The sequence below is a fragment of the Marmota monax genome, unplaced genomic scaffold (assembly GCF_021218885.2).
Source record: "Marmota monax isolate L192 unplaced genomic scaffold, Marmota_monax_Labrador192_F-V1.1 WCK01_AAM20220418_F8-fsc00369, whole genome shotgun sequence".
Classification (NCBI taxonomy): Eukaryota; Metazoa; Chordata; class Mammalia; order Rodentia; family Sciuridae; genus Marmota; species Marmota monax.
In genome coordinates, this window is record NW_026694197.1 from 649447 (window position 1) to 661887 (window position 12441).

General features: G+C 34.0%; 1 protein-coding gene across 2 annotated transcripts in view; it reads right to left on the reverse strand.

Moving 5' to 3' along the window:
* Tnks (tankyrase) overlaps nucleotides 1-12441 on the reverse strand; it is a 200239-nt gene that overhangs the window by 26317 nt on the left and 161481 nt on the right. For both annotated transcript variants that reach the window (XM_046466386.2, XM_046466385.2), the window contains exons 16-20: nucleotides 11866-12085; nucleotides 11487-11596; nucleotides 3923-4111; nucleotides 1571-1808; nucleotides 822-904 (exon numbers count right to left, since the gene is read on the reverse strand). In XM_046466386.2, the coding sequence (XP_046322342.1) occupies nucleotides 822-904; nucleotides 1571-1808; nucleotides 3923-4111; nucleotides 11487-11596; nucleotides 11866-12085 (840 nt within the window). The remainder of the gene's footprint in view (nucleotides 1-821; nucleotides 905-1570; nucleotides 1809-3922; nucleotides 4112-11486; nucleotides 11597-11865; nucleotides 12086-12441) is intronic.

A 12441-nucleotide genomic window follows, 5' to 3' on the forward strand; every position in this document is an offset into this window, starting at 1 on the left:
TGTGTAGGGTGTGCAGTCCTGAGCCATATTGATTTTAGACTTCTGAAGGAATATATTTCTGTTAGAACGGGTAAACATAAATCTAAATCAAATGGATTAAACATGGGGGCTGATCTTGACATACTTTAAATTATAACCATTCTATTACACTTGCCCCAAGTTCTAACAAATCATCTTTCCAGCCTGGAGGACTGACATGGATGTTAAAAAGGTGATTCTTGAACCTAGGAGAATGACTTAATGACCTCTAAACACCCATTCTACATTTCCATGTACATCAATAATTGTTAAGGTCAGGTTCTTATCATCAATCCTTAATGCTAACCATGGTATAAAAGCATGCAGTATTAAGAACTCATAATTCTGTAGAAAAACAGCAGCAAATAATTTCTCAGAATAAACAGAACCCTAATTAATACATGGAACTGCAATGAAATGAATGCAATTTTTTTAAACAAACAATAGCAACAACAACAAAAAAAGACAACTTTGAGAATAATCTTTTGAAGTGGTTTCATGGTGTAAGATTTTTTTTTGTGTGTAGTACTAGATAAGTGCTCTACTATTGAACTATATCCCCACCTCTCATGATCTAAGTTTTCATGACTGATAAAAATGTATTGAGCAGGTCTGTTTATAAAGATAAAATAAAATAATAAAGACACAGACAATTTTGGAGAGAAGTATAAAATTTTGGGCTCCCCTGGCTTTTAGGGAAATGCTACGAGTATTAAAATAGTTGTTAATAAACAAAAAAGAAACAATGGCTGACAATTAATAACTTAATATTTAAAAGATTCAAATATAAATAAAAGAATTACCTGTTCTGTTTCAAAGATATCCCGAAGGTGTTCAAGGCCAAGGCTTTTTAGGAACTGGCTGATATTCATGTCAAGACCTGCAACTAAAATAGAAATAAAATTTACTGGAAAGAATTTTATGAATCTAAAAGATGTTTCTGTTTAAAGTCATGGCTCTTGGACATGCTTGGCTATGCAGATGATTTTTACACAGCATGAAAAAATTCAGAATACATAAATTTAATTCAGATTAAGCTATCTCGCATTTAGTTGAGAAGTAAAAGCAGAGTACTTTATCACAGCAGAAGTATTTGTATTAATTCTAATAATACAGTTAGTATATAGAACTAGAATACAGAATTATATAGGATAATTTAATGCTTCTAAAAAATTAAAAATCCAGATGTACCAGCTACTGTTTCACTTTTCATTCTTTAAATGACCTCTCAGTTGTTTTTCTGATGTAATTTCAGGAATAAGATTCACATAATAGTTTAATAAGATAGTACAGTTGGAAATAGACATACTGTACACACATATGCATACTACAAGCACAATGGACAGACATACAGTTTACATAAATAAAAACAAAATAGATGCTGAGGAACCTAGCAGCCTTCTATGAAGAAGCATTCCTTCTAAGGTGATGTGTGTATACAAATTTAAAGACAAGGTATTTCTAAATGAAGTTTTCAATCATTACCAATGGGAAAAAAATGAATCTGTTCCATTAAAGTATAAACAAGTAAGTGTTCACAGGTTATACTAACCTTCTCCCTCCTTCCTTTCTGTACCAGCTGCACCATCCCCTGCATTGGAGGCTCCTCCTACTGCCAACTCTGCTAAAGGGCCAGTGAGGTTATCTATGCTACTAGCAGCAGAGAGGCAGGAAGGGGTGGATGCTGGTGAGATCAGAGAGGCACTCACTACAGTTGCTTGAGGCTTAAAACAGGTAGGTAAGGCCTCAGGGGGCATGGCATCTATCAGCAAAGCTCTGATATCATCAGCCTAAAAATGAAGAAAACACAAAAATATTGTATTATAAATGTTAAGTTTTTCACCAAGTACCACCAAATGTTTTGTGAATTTTTTCTTTAATGACTACCAGGCATGGAAGTGGGTGTTGCAGTAACAAAAAACTAAGACATGGCTTTGGCTGGAGGCATGAAAGTTGGCATGGTCACTACTAGTGAAAGTTGAAAAATAAGCAATTGCTATTGAAGACTTAAGAAAGGGGGACCAATGTGTAGTAGAATGTCTGTCCACATTGGCATACAATGTGTTAGAGAATGTAGAAAGCACAGGAAGATAAACATGAACTAAAAAGTAATTATTCAGTTCTAAGGAAATACTTTCACCCAGATTGCTAGGTTAGAAAACAAAATTAGTCTTTCCTCCACAGCCTTTCTACTAGCAAAAAATTTCTCAAAATAAAAAATAGCCTCAGACCAAAGATCATATCCAGAGGGCTGACAATAACACATGGTCTCAGAGTGAAAAACAAACAAAAAAATATAATTCTGAGACATGGATTTACAGGTAAAAGTCTTACCAAGGCCTTTAAAGTGGGAGATTGTGAGTTCTCAGCTAGTACTGAAAGTGCTTCTAAGAATCATAAGGACATTGACTCATAGGACCTTGACTTTGAATCCAAATTAGAGAGGACTTGCTGAGAAGAAATTTGTGGGTGGGGCTTTTGTCTGATGAAGTGGCGTATAACTTGATAAGAAATTCAAACATTTATAACTGAATTATACCAGGAGGGACTAATGGGAATAGACAAATCAAAATGAAGAATGACTCAAGGTCCCCAAATTTCTAGGAGCACTCAGAAGGCTGAGAAAGCCTTTTAAGTATAAATATGGGCCATATCTATGGAAAGAGGACATAATCAAGAGTTCCAGAAAACCACTTCCTGGGTACAGAAGTGTGTCCTAATCAATGGCCACTCCCTGACTGTAGAGTAGATGGCTCTGATAATATTTGCCTGACTGGATTCTGGAATTGCTATGTACCAGTGACAGCTAGCCACCTGTCCCCTCATTGGGATGAGTGTGAATAAAGTTAGAATGTGAGAGAAAATGTAAACGATTCGTGGCCATAGGGAGGGCAGTGGTAGGTCAAATGGGGCCACACAATCTTCTTTTCTCCCTCCAGAGAAAATGGCACCTATTTCCCCAAATCTTTGAACGTGGGCTGTCCTCACAACTTGCTCTGCACAACAGAATGTGGTAGGAATGACAGGAGTCTTTAGGCTTAGCCTTTAAGAGAAATGGCAGCTTTTGCCCTTTCCCTTTTGATGACTGCCTACTCATCCTATAAAAAAATTCTATCAAGAATATTTAATGATGATACGTAGAGAATTCTAGTCACTTATGCCAAGGCTCCAGGCATATGAGCGAAGCCATCTTTTATGTTCTTGCTTTAGTCACCAGGCATGTGCAGCTGCACAAGTGACCCCAGGTGAGTTCATCGTAAGAACCTCCTAGTTATTGTTCAGAATCATGAGAGGTAATAAATCATTATTTTAGAGCCATTAAGTGCTGTGAAATAGTCTACTGCTCAGCAATACATAAATGAAACAGAATATGGAAAAATATCTCTGGCTTAAAGATTATAAATTATTGTGACTATTAATTAACTTCCATGATTTTCAAAAAGTATAGGGAAGGCGATATAATGTTTAACTTAGCAATTAAATAATATTAATCACAAAAATTTAACTCATGATTTTGAAAATACTTGTATAAAATTTACTTTTCCCTTTTCATAAGAATAATATACTATTATCTAGACTGAATTTTTCTTTGATGATTTCATAAATATGTTACCACAAATATCAGCTGTGCTATATCATAGTAATTCCTTGGGGACACATGTTACAAATATGGTTTCCTATGATTCACAGTCCCTTTCCCTATAAGCTAAGAGGGTAAGGTAATTAAGCTTACTGCTTAGTTTGTCTTAACAGTTTTAAATTATAATACAAAAATTTCAGAAGGAAATCTGTTCTTGTCCTAAGCAGAAGAAGCATTACTAAAGATAAAATAGCTGAGCCCTAGAAAGTAACATTAACTCTCAAACTGTAATCGCAATACTGAATATCTGAAATAAGGACTTACTGTTGCCAGATCTAAAGGTGTCTGACCTTCTTGGTTCTTCATAGTTGGATCTGCGCCATGTGCTAGGAGTAGGGCACATAACTGTGTCCTTCCTTTCTGGGCTGCTTCATGGAGAGGAGTAAATGCCCATTTATCTGTTGCATTTACACATGTGTTATATTTTATCAGTAATGCTGCTATGTCAACATGCTGAGGACAAACAAAAAGGATGCAAAGAGTTAAGAATGAGATCACCTGGTAAAGCTCCATCATGTCTACTTGTTTCTATTTAGCAATTCATTCTATTTATGTCTGTATTCTCATCCTTAAAAGAAGTTTCTTCTACAAAAAAAAAAAAAAAAAAGATATTGTCTTTTCTTGCTTTCTCAAAAAAAAATCTCAATTACACAATTATTCTTTTACCCTATAATTTTGCATGGGCTTTATTATAAAGATTCATTCTTCTAACACATTCTGGTCTATCTTAAAAACAAATTTAAAAAATAAACTTATACCTGGATCCTAGGTTCTCAGGTCTTCGGGTAACAGTTTACTCTATTTGGTAAACTTTTCAAACAAACATTTTATACCCAGTGCTTCTCTTCTGATATTCCCATTTTTCTTCTAACCACTTTATGATCTAATTATTAAAGGATTCTCAACCTTTTGCTCTACAGACTTTGGGAAAATAACAGGAAAACAATATTTTATAAAAATTGGTTATGTCCAAAATGATTTAGGGATGAAGAAAAAGTGGGTAGCAGTCACACTAACAACATGGGCATGAGTATGTATATAGAAGAATGAAAACGAAGGGATAAACGTGAGAACTTTTGGAGGAAAAACAATTCCGTTTGGAAAAGTTCACTACAAAAGAATTTGGACTACAAAGAAGAGTGATCAAACACTCAAAAGATGATTATATTTTAGCAGGAAGTCAGCAGATTGAAAAATAAAGACAGAACTACTAACAGATACTGGCTAGAAAAAGTTTAAGTAGGAATGGAACTATAAGAAAGATAAGTTCACTTGGGGAAGGTGGCTCTTGAGGAAAAACACTAAAGTAATAATGTTTTTAAAAGAGTTTAATAGCAAAGGTTGGAGCAAGATAAGAGGCCATCATTTATTTACTTACTGTCTCCTAACCAATTCAACCAGCAACCAAATATTTACTGAACACTTAGTAGGAGACTGGCACTGGAGGTAGGAACTCTGGAAGGATTACAAAATTGATACTGAATTTATAGCCATAGCTACTTGATAAATGAGCTCACTAATAAAAATATAGAAAAAAACAATAAGGAGGATAAAGCCTTGAAAACAATAATTTTTTGGAAAAGGAGAGTCAAAAAACAGTACTCAGAGGGGACAAAAGGGGAAATAACTATGGAAGAATTGTAATGAAGGAGAAAGTCCTGAACAGAGCAGATTCTCTCAAATAGAGCTCTATATAGCAAAGTTTCAGCTTCTTAAGCTTTAAAGTAATCAATTAAGGGTCTGGGGCAGTAGTGCACTTGCCTGGCATGTGTGAGGCACTGGGTTTGATTCTCAGCATTGCATATAAATAAATAAAATGAAAGTCTACCAACAACTTAAAACATATTTTAAAAAAATCAATTAAGCCCATGAATTATCAATTCAATACCAGACTTTAAAATAAATAAATATATATATTTAAAAAAACATTAAAAATAACTTGTATATTTTTATAAACACATTTAGGAATGCTAAGCTGGTTACCACTCAAGTGTTTCTGAAATCCATTTCAACTCCAATACTCTATAATTTTGTGTGACTGGCACATTCATATTCCTTATTGATAAGGGGAACTTTTTTGGGGGGTACCACTTTTGACAATAAATTCAGATGCACGGTAACTGTTGATAATACATATTTAACTCATGCTGTTGTTCAACTACAATGTTTTGGACTTTTTGAGGCTGAGATTTCTGAAAATGCAGATGGGGAAGACAGACATCCAAAGATAGGATTTAAGGAATGTTATTTCATATCTTCTTTAAATAGTTTTTTCTGCTACCTTGAAAACACATACTTTGAAAAATAACAGGCATTTTTTCTGAACTAATATTTAAAAAAAATATAGGGCTGGGGATGTGGCTCAAGCAGTAGCGCGAACATGCGTGCAGCCCGGGTTCCATCCTCAGCACCACATACAAATGAAGATGTTGTGTCCGCCGATAACTAAAAGAAATAAAAATATTAAAAAAAATTCTCTCTCTCTCTCTCTTTTAAAAAAATATAATACAGATATTTACTGATCTTAGGAATCATAATTTCAGGAAAAAAAATAAAGAAAATTTATGTTAAAGGGACAGATCTGCCAACTCCTTAAGAAAAGCTTCCCATTGCTGAAAATATAAAGAAGAAAAAAATAAAAAGGCAGCATAAGCAGACTAGGAATTCAATTGAACAGGCTATGTTTTGCGGTTCTTCTCAGACTATGAGATAATTTTAAAATTAATTTTATAGTTTAATTATTTTTAGACTTTGTAACAGAAGATGAAAATAGAGGTACCATCTTTGGCACTGTCAAAATCATTTAATACAAAAACCTAAAAAATCATTTAATACAAAAACCTCCCTTACTAAGAGGATATATGTTGCAAAAAGCAACTTTTGTTCACTTAATCCAAAACCATGGAATACATTTCAAAGTTCTCCTGAGTAAGGTTATAGCTAAACTGTTTCTGTTTCTGATGATTAATTTTATTTTATTCCCATGTTTGCTGGCAGAATAATAAAATTTGGTAGACTACACAGACTTCTAAAATTAGAGAGTGCAAAGAAAATTACATGTTTGTGTGTGCATGTGTATAAAATGAATTGTACAGCTGGTATCGGTGTGTATTGTTAAACTTTCCTTACTGAATTTATGGTTTATGCTAAGAGAAACCAATTACATGCTTGCTAAATTTGTTGACAAATGTCTGAAAGAACAATGAACAGGAAGAAGTACATTACTACCCAAGTAGACTGAAAAACACAATTCTTAACCTCTTTAATTCTCTTAAGTAGCTACACTACTGGGGCAAAAATAGTAACTGAAAATTAAGGGTGACAAATGCAATAAGCTGCAGCTCAGTTCTATTCACTGTGCAAGAGCAAAGTACTGAACTGGAAGGTCTAGAAAAGAAATGGAACCCTTTTGGAATGTTTCCAGGAGAGCAAATTTAACAGGGTTTCAGAATTCAGCTGCAACACACAATGCTTTAAATGACAAACAACATAAAGAGACTGGAAAGGCTTTAATTTATATTTAGAAATGTGGGAAGTAGGGTGAAGAGAAACATGCTTGGGCTCCTGCTAAAGCTCTATCACAATGATCTTATAAAATTCCTCAAATATTACACATTTTAGGAAAAATACAAGAAAATAAAGGAGTTGAGGGAGAAAATGAACCAGACAACAAACTGCATGCTTTGTGGTAATAAATGTCAATGAAACATTTACATTTACTGACTAGCAGAGAAATTAATGTCCTGTGTTATGTACATTCAAAAATAACACAACATATTATGATATAAACAACACTAAACAGAATAAGGTACATTGTCATTAATATAAACTCTTAAACTTCTTAAAGTATGTGTATATTTTATACATTTGGAAAAACTGAGGTGGCAAGTCCTTTTTATATAACAAAGACACACAGAGAGCTTTCTAGAGAAAAAATTGTGTTGTCAAGGAATAATCACCAATAAATAAATGCACAAGTAAATAACTTCATGTATTTTCAGATATTTTATATTATTATTTTACCTGCAGGCTAGTAAATTAATCTGTGTCTATTTAATATTGATGTTGAGTTAGAAAAATACATGGATTATTCCTAGGCTGTTTGTAGAAGTGACATGAAGCCCTTATTCTGACCAGCTGCTCTACCAATAATATTACTTACACTTCTATAGTGGCTTGAGAGGGGGGCAGGAGGGAGGCTCCTTATGCACTTATTTAATCATTATAATAACCCTGTAAAGAAGGTATTAGAATTCAACTTTTACTGGAGAAAGAAGTGAAGATTTGGAAAAAATAAAACACTTGCTAAAGGTTGCTGGGTTATTGAGCAATAAGAGTAAAGATTAGATCCTGGATGTTCAGATCCCAATTTCAGGTTTTTCCATGACTACAGATGCCTGCAGGATCTTGCTAGACTGAATTACAAGAGCCATTTTCCTGACAAGCTGAGAATGGGAAAGTACGGTATTAGGGCAAAACCATCTAAGTCAAGATCATTGGGTAACACTACACTAAACTACCCTACAAATTGTTTTGCTTTTAGTACCCTTTATTCAAGATGAAGTACCACAAAAGTCTATTCCACAAGTGATGATTTCTGGGCAAGTGTATCCATAAATACCATGAGGCCAGGTCAGTTCCAAACATCATTGAGACACATATAATAGAAACAGAGTTTTCCCATCCTAATAGAGTAATGCATACTGTGGTCCAATTTTCATTAAAATATTTAGCCAAGGCCTAGGTATATGGCATGAATAAAAAGGAACTTTGGAAACATATATAGATTTATATACCTACAGATATAAAAATCTCCCTTTATGTTCCCATTTGTTAAAAGATGACAAAGTACCTGATAGTCACTGTAAGGTAAAATGTCATTGTTAAAAATGCATTTAATATACCTGATCTACTGAAATCACAGCTAAGCAACATAGTACCCTGTAGAGTACTGGTTATTTCCCTTAGGATCAAGAGGCTGCCTGGGAGATGGGACTTGTTGCCATATCATATACCATATGTCTCTAGCCTAGAAAAAAATTGAAGTTTGAAGTACAGTTTCTATTGATGTGTAGCACTTTGGCTCCACTAAAAAGTTGAAAGATCTTAAACTGAACTAGTGGAAATCAAGGACTATGTACGGTGTTAACATCAGTCCCCAGTTTAATTGAGAGTGACAGAAATACTGATTTCATGTAGTTACTGATAATAGATTACAGGTTTGCAAATAATATTAATTACTTTGTAGAGCAGAGATTCTCAACGGAGAAGATGGCCTTATTTACTGCCAAGTGACAATCACTATGTGTCATGAGAGCGATGGGTTGCACGTGTTAAAAAAAAATGACAAAGGGAAAAAACCCCAAAAGGTCAAGAATCCATCAAAGAAAAGGTGTTAAATTCATAGTATGTAGTCATTAACTCAGAGATATTTGAATTTACTAGTTACATTGATGAAGGATTTTTAGAGTGACTCAAATAATCCACCCCACACAATGAGGTAAAAACACTTCCTATAAACATATCATGTAGCTCATTTGCATTCTTCAGTACAAAGATTAGATGAATCAGGTTGATCAAAACCTCTATACAGCTTGGAGAATTTTCTGATCATTTTCACTTTAGTAAGCTGACTTCATTTACAAACAGCCAAGCAGAAGGGATTTGATAACAAAAAGTAAAACTTAAAAAGAGATAGTGAAAAAAATGTTCATTATTTTTTCTCACCTGGTATTAGAAAAAGAGAGCAAAAATTGTGGATCGTAAGGAAATGAGTGACAGGTTCTATATTATGAATATAGAACCTTGGGCTGGTTGTCACACTGAATACATTACTACACCCCTCTTCAGCTAATGACAAGATGTTTTCAAGATAGCATGAAAGAATGCATACTGCATTGCTCTTTAGCCACAAAGGAGAACCACTACAAATTCTATTCCCTCAGAATGGTTATCAAATGACATGCATGTAGAGATGGGCACGGGGGCACAAGCTTGTATTCCTAGGGATTCAGGAGGCTGAGGCAGGAGAACTGTAAGTTCAAGGCCAGCCTCAGCAACTTTATGAGGCCCTAAGGCAACTTCGCAAGACCCTGTCTCAAAATAAAAATGAAAAGGGCTGGAGACATGGTTCAGAGGTAAAATGCCACAGAGTACTAAACAAAACAAAACAAAACAAAAAACATAACAAAACACACACACACATGCAGTATAATATCTCAACATTTTTCCATGAGAATGAGGACCAAATTAAGTTTTATTTTCTTTATCCTCTGGGACAGCCATGAAGATTGTGAAAGAAGATGAATGATGCATAGAACTTCCTTATATCTATAATATATGAGGATTAATGTCATCTATACAACTAAAACCACAACAGAAGCTTTATTATGTCAGATCATTACTGTAATTCTACTGCTACTACCTATCTTTACTCATTAGCAGGTTTTCACAGAAGAGAAGATTCCCATTCAAGTTCTACTGATCTCACCAGCTTTATCAACTCTTAAGTGAAGCTTAGCAAAGTAAAATTCAATAAAATTCAATATAAAATTCAGTAAAATTCAATATAGAGAAGGAGGATCATGTTAAGAAGTACTGCAAATTAGTTTTTAAATGATACACATGTGTAGTTATAATTTAACAGTAAAGTAATTATACATAAATGTATGTGCAGTATGTTAGCAACAAATATTTAGCATACCTGGTTTTCAGTGCAATGAAACTGTAAATTTTATGTCAAGTAAGGTCAAAAGAAAATTCTGAAATTTTTAATAAAAAGATGTAATCATCTTTAAAAGACAATTTTAAATGCAATTTAAAAGATTTTAGTACTAACAATGTATTTAATTAATGCATTAAATTAAATGTATTTCAATTAATTTACATTATATTTGGAAGTAGTTTTCTTTCTTGTTTGTTCAAAACTGGATTGTTTGCTTTCTTTAAAAGCATTTCCACTCAGATTTATCATCTCCCTGAAATACTGATCTTTACAGAAAGGCTTAAGAACACAGAAGGTATTATCGATAGGAAGGGAGAATATGGAAATCATGGTAATTAGTTTGGTTGTTATTTACAATTCATCAGATTTTTGCAATTTATACACCATCTTCAACAATAGTGAATCCAACTGTGAGAACTCCAGGTATGTATAATCTGGCATTAGTGGATTTCTAAAGTCCAGTTAGTAATCACTTGGAAGAATAGACAAGAACATGAGCAATTGTTATTCTACTGCTGTGAGGGATCAGACCTGAGTGGGCCTTGGTTACTAAGTTAACTTACAGTTAGTTCAGAAAAGCAGCACCAAGGCATTGTGATACATTCCTCTTCCAACTAATAGTAGTTATAGTGGTTGGAAGGATGGCACTGGAATTTCACTTTGGGGTTTTAGTTATTCATCCTCTGGAATTATGTATATAAATTGCTCAACCACTCACTTGAACATTTTTAAGATGTTGATAATAGCATAAACCACCATAATTTCCATGCCTATATAGGAGCCTCCTGATTTTATAGCTTCTAAAGTCTGCTGGTAGAGTTAATAAATATTATCTATATCCATAAATATTAACTTAGTACTCATTACATACCTGTTCTTGTGCTAGATAAGATGGAGAGATCAGAGAGTGTTAAAAAGTGTGGTTGTTGATCAAAAAATAGTTAAGCTTAACAAGAAAGGTCTGAGACAAAACCTGAACAAAAGATTAAAACTGTGCTAAATTATGCTACTGATTGGATATCTACTTATTTAATGTGTAGTATATATTTTAAAAAGCAGTAAATGCCAGGGAAGTCTTGTAGATATTAACTTTAGAATGCTCACCCCATAAGATGCTGCATTGTGAAGAGGAATTAAACCACCTTTGTCTTGGGCATTAACATCTGCTCCATGCTCTAAAAGATATTCAGCTACTTCCAGGTTATTGTAGCCTGCTATTAAGAGTAAAAAAGGCAAACATGTCAGCTAAAGAAAAAAAAATACATATGTGTACATCTATTCATATGTTATTAATTATCTTGTGAAAGACCAGTTAATTAAGATTTTAATTCTTTTTGCTTTAGAAGCTAATACTATTATCATATAATTGAAAATTTTCAAAGTAAGAAATTATACAAAATTATGTCAATCATTTCATCTTTTGATAAACTGTATTAGGTATCCAAGTAAGGAAAAGAGATTTGGATGCACTTGTGATGCTTACCTGCCAGGTGCAGAGGAGTTGAATTTCTGCCCTGAGTGTCTCTACAGTTGATATTCTCTGGGGTACACAGCTTCTGCACTCTTGCCAGGCAGCCCTTCTTGGCAGCATCCAACAAGGCAGCATCCCCTCTCAGTAAGTCCTGAATATCTGTGTCTCCTTCTTTTACTAAATCGAGAGGTGTGTTTCCATCTCTGTTCTTTTTAGTTGGATCTGCTCCATGCTACAAAGAAGAAAAACCAAATGGGGTTTGTGTTTTCTGTAGTAGCTTTCTGTCAGTTAGAAGTTGGGTGGGTAGCATGTACATATTTATTTAACATATTCCACTTTCATTCATCATGGGAGAAAAGATATCTGTTCTGTATGTGTTTTAAAAAAAGAGAAGCCACATCCTGCTTTTGTTCATTCCCTACTTAGCAACGTATTGGATCAGCTTCTAAGCACTACTTAACCCAAGGCTGAGAATCAATGGTGATGATGAAATAGTGGAGGGTGTTGAGTATCTTTTACTCATCACAAAATATACTTTTTTCTCAGATTCCTAGTTATCTTTTTGGAAAAGCTCTTGTCCATTTAAGA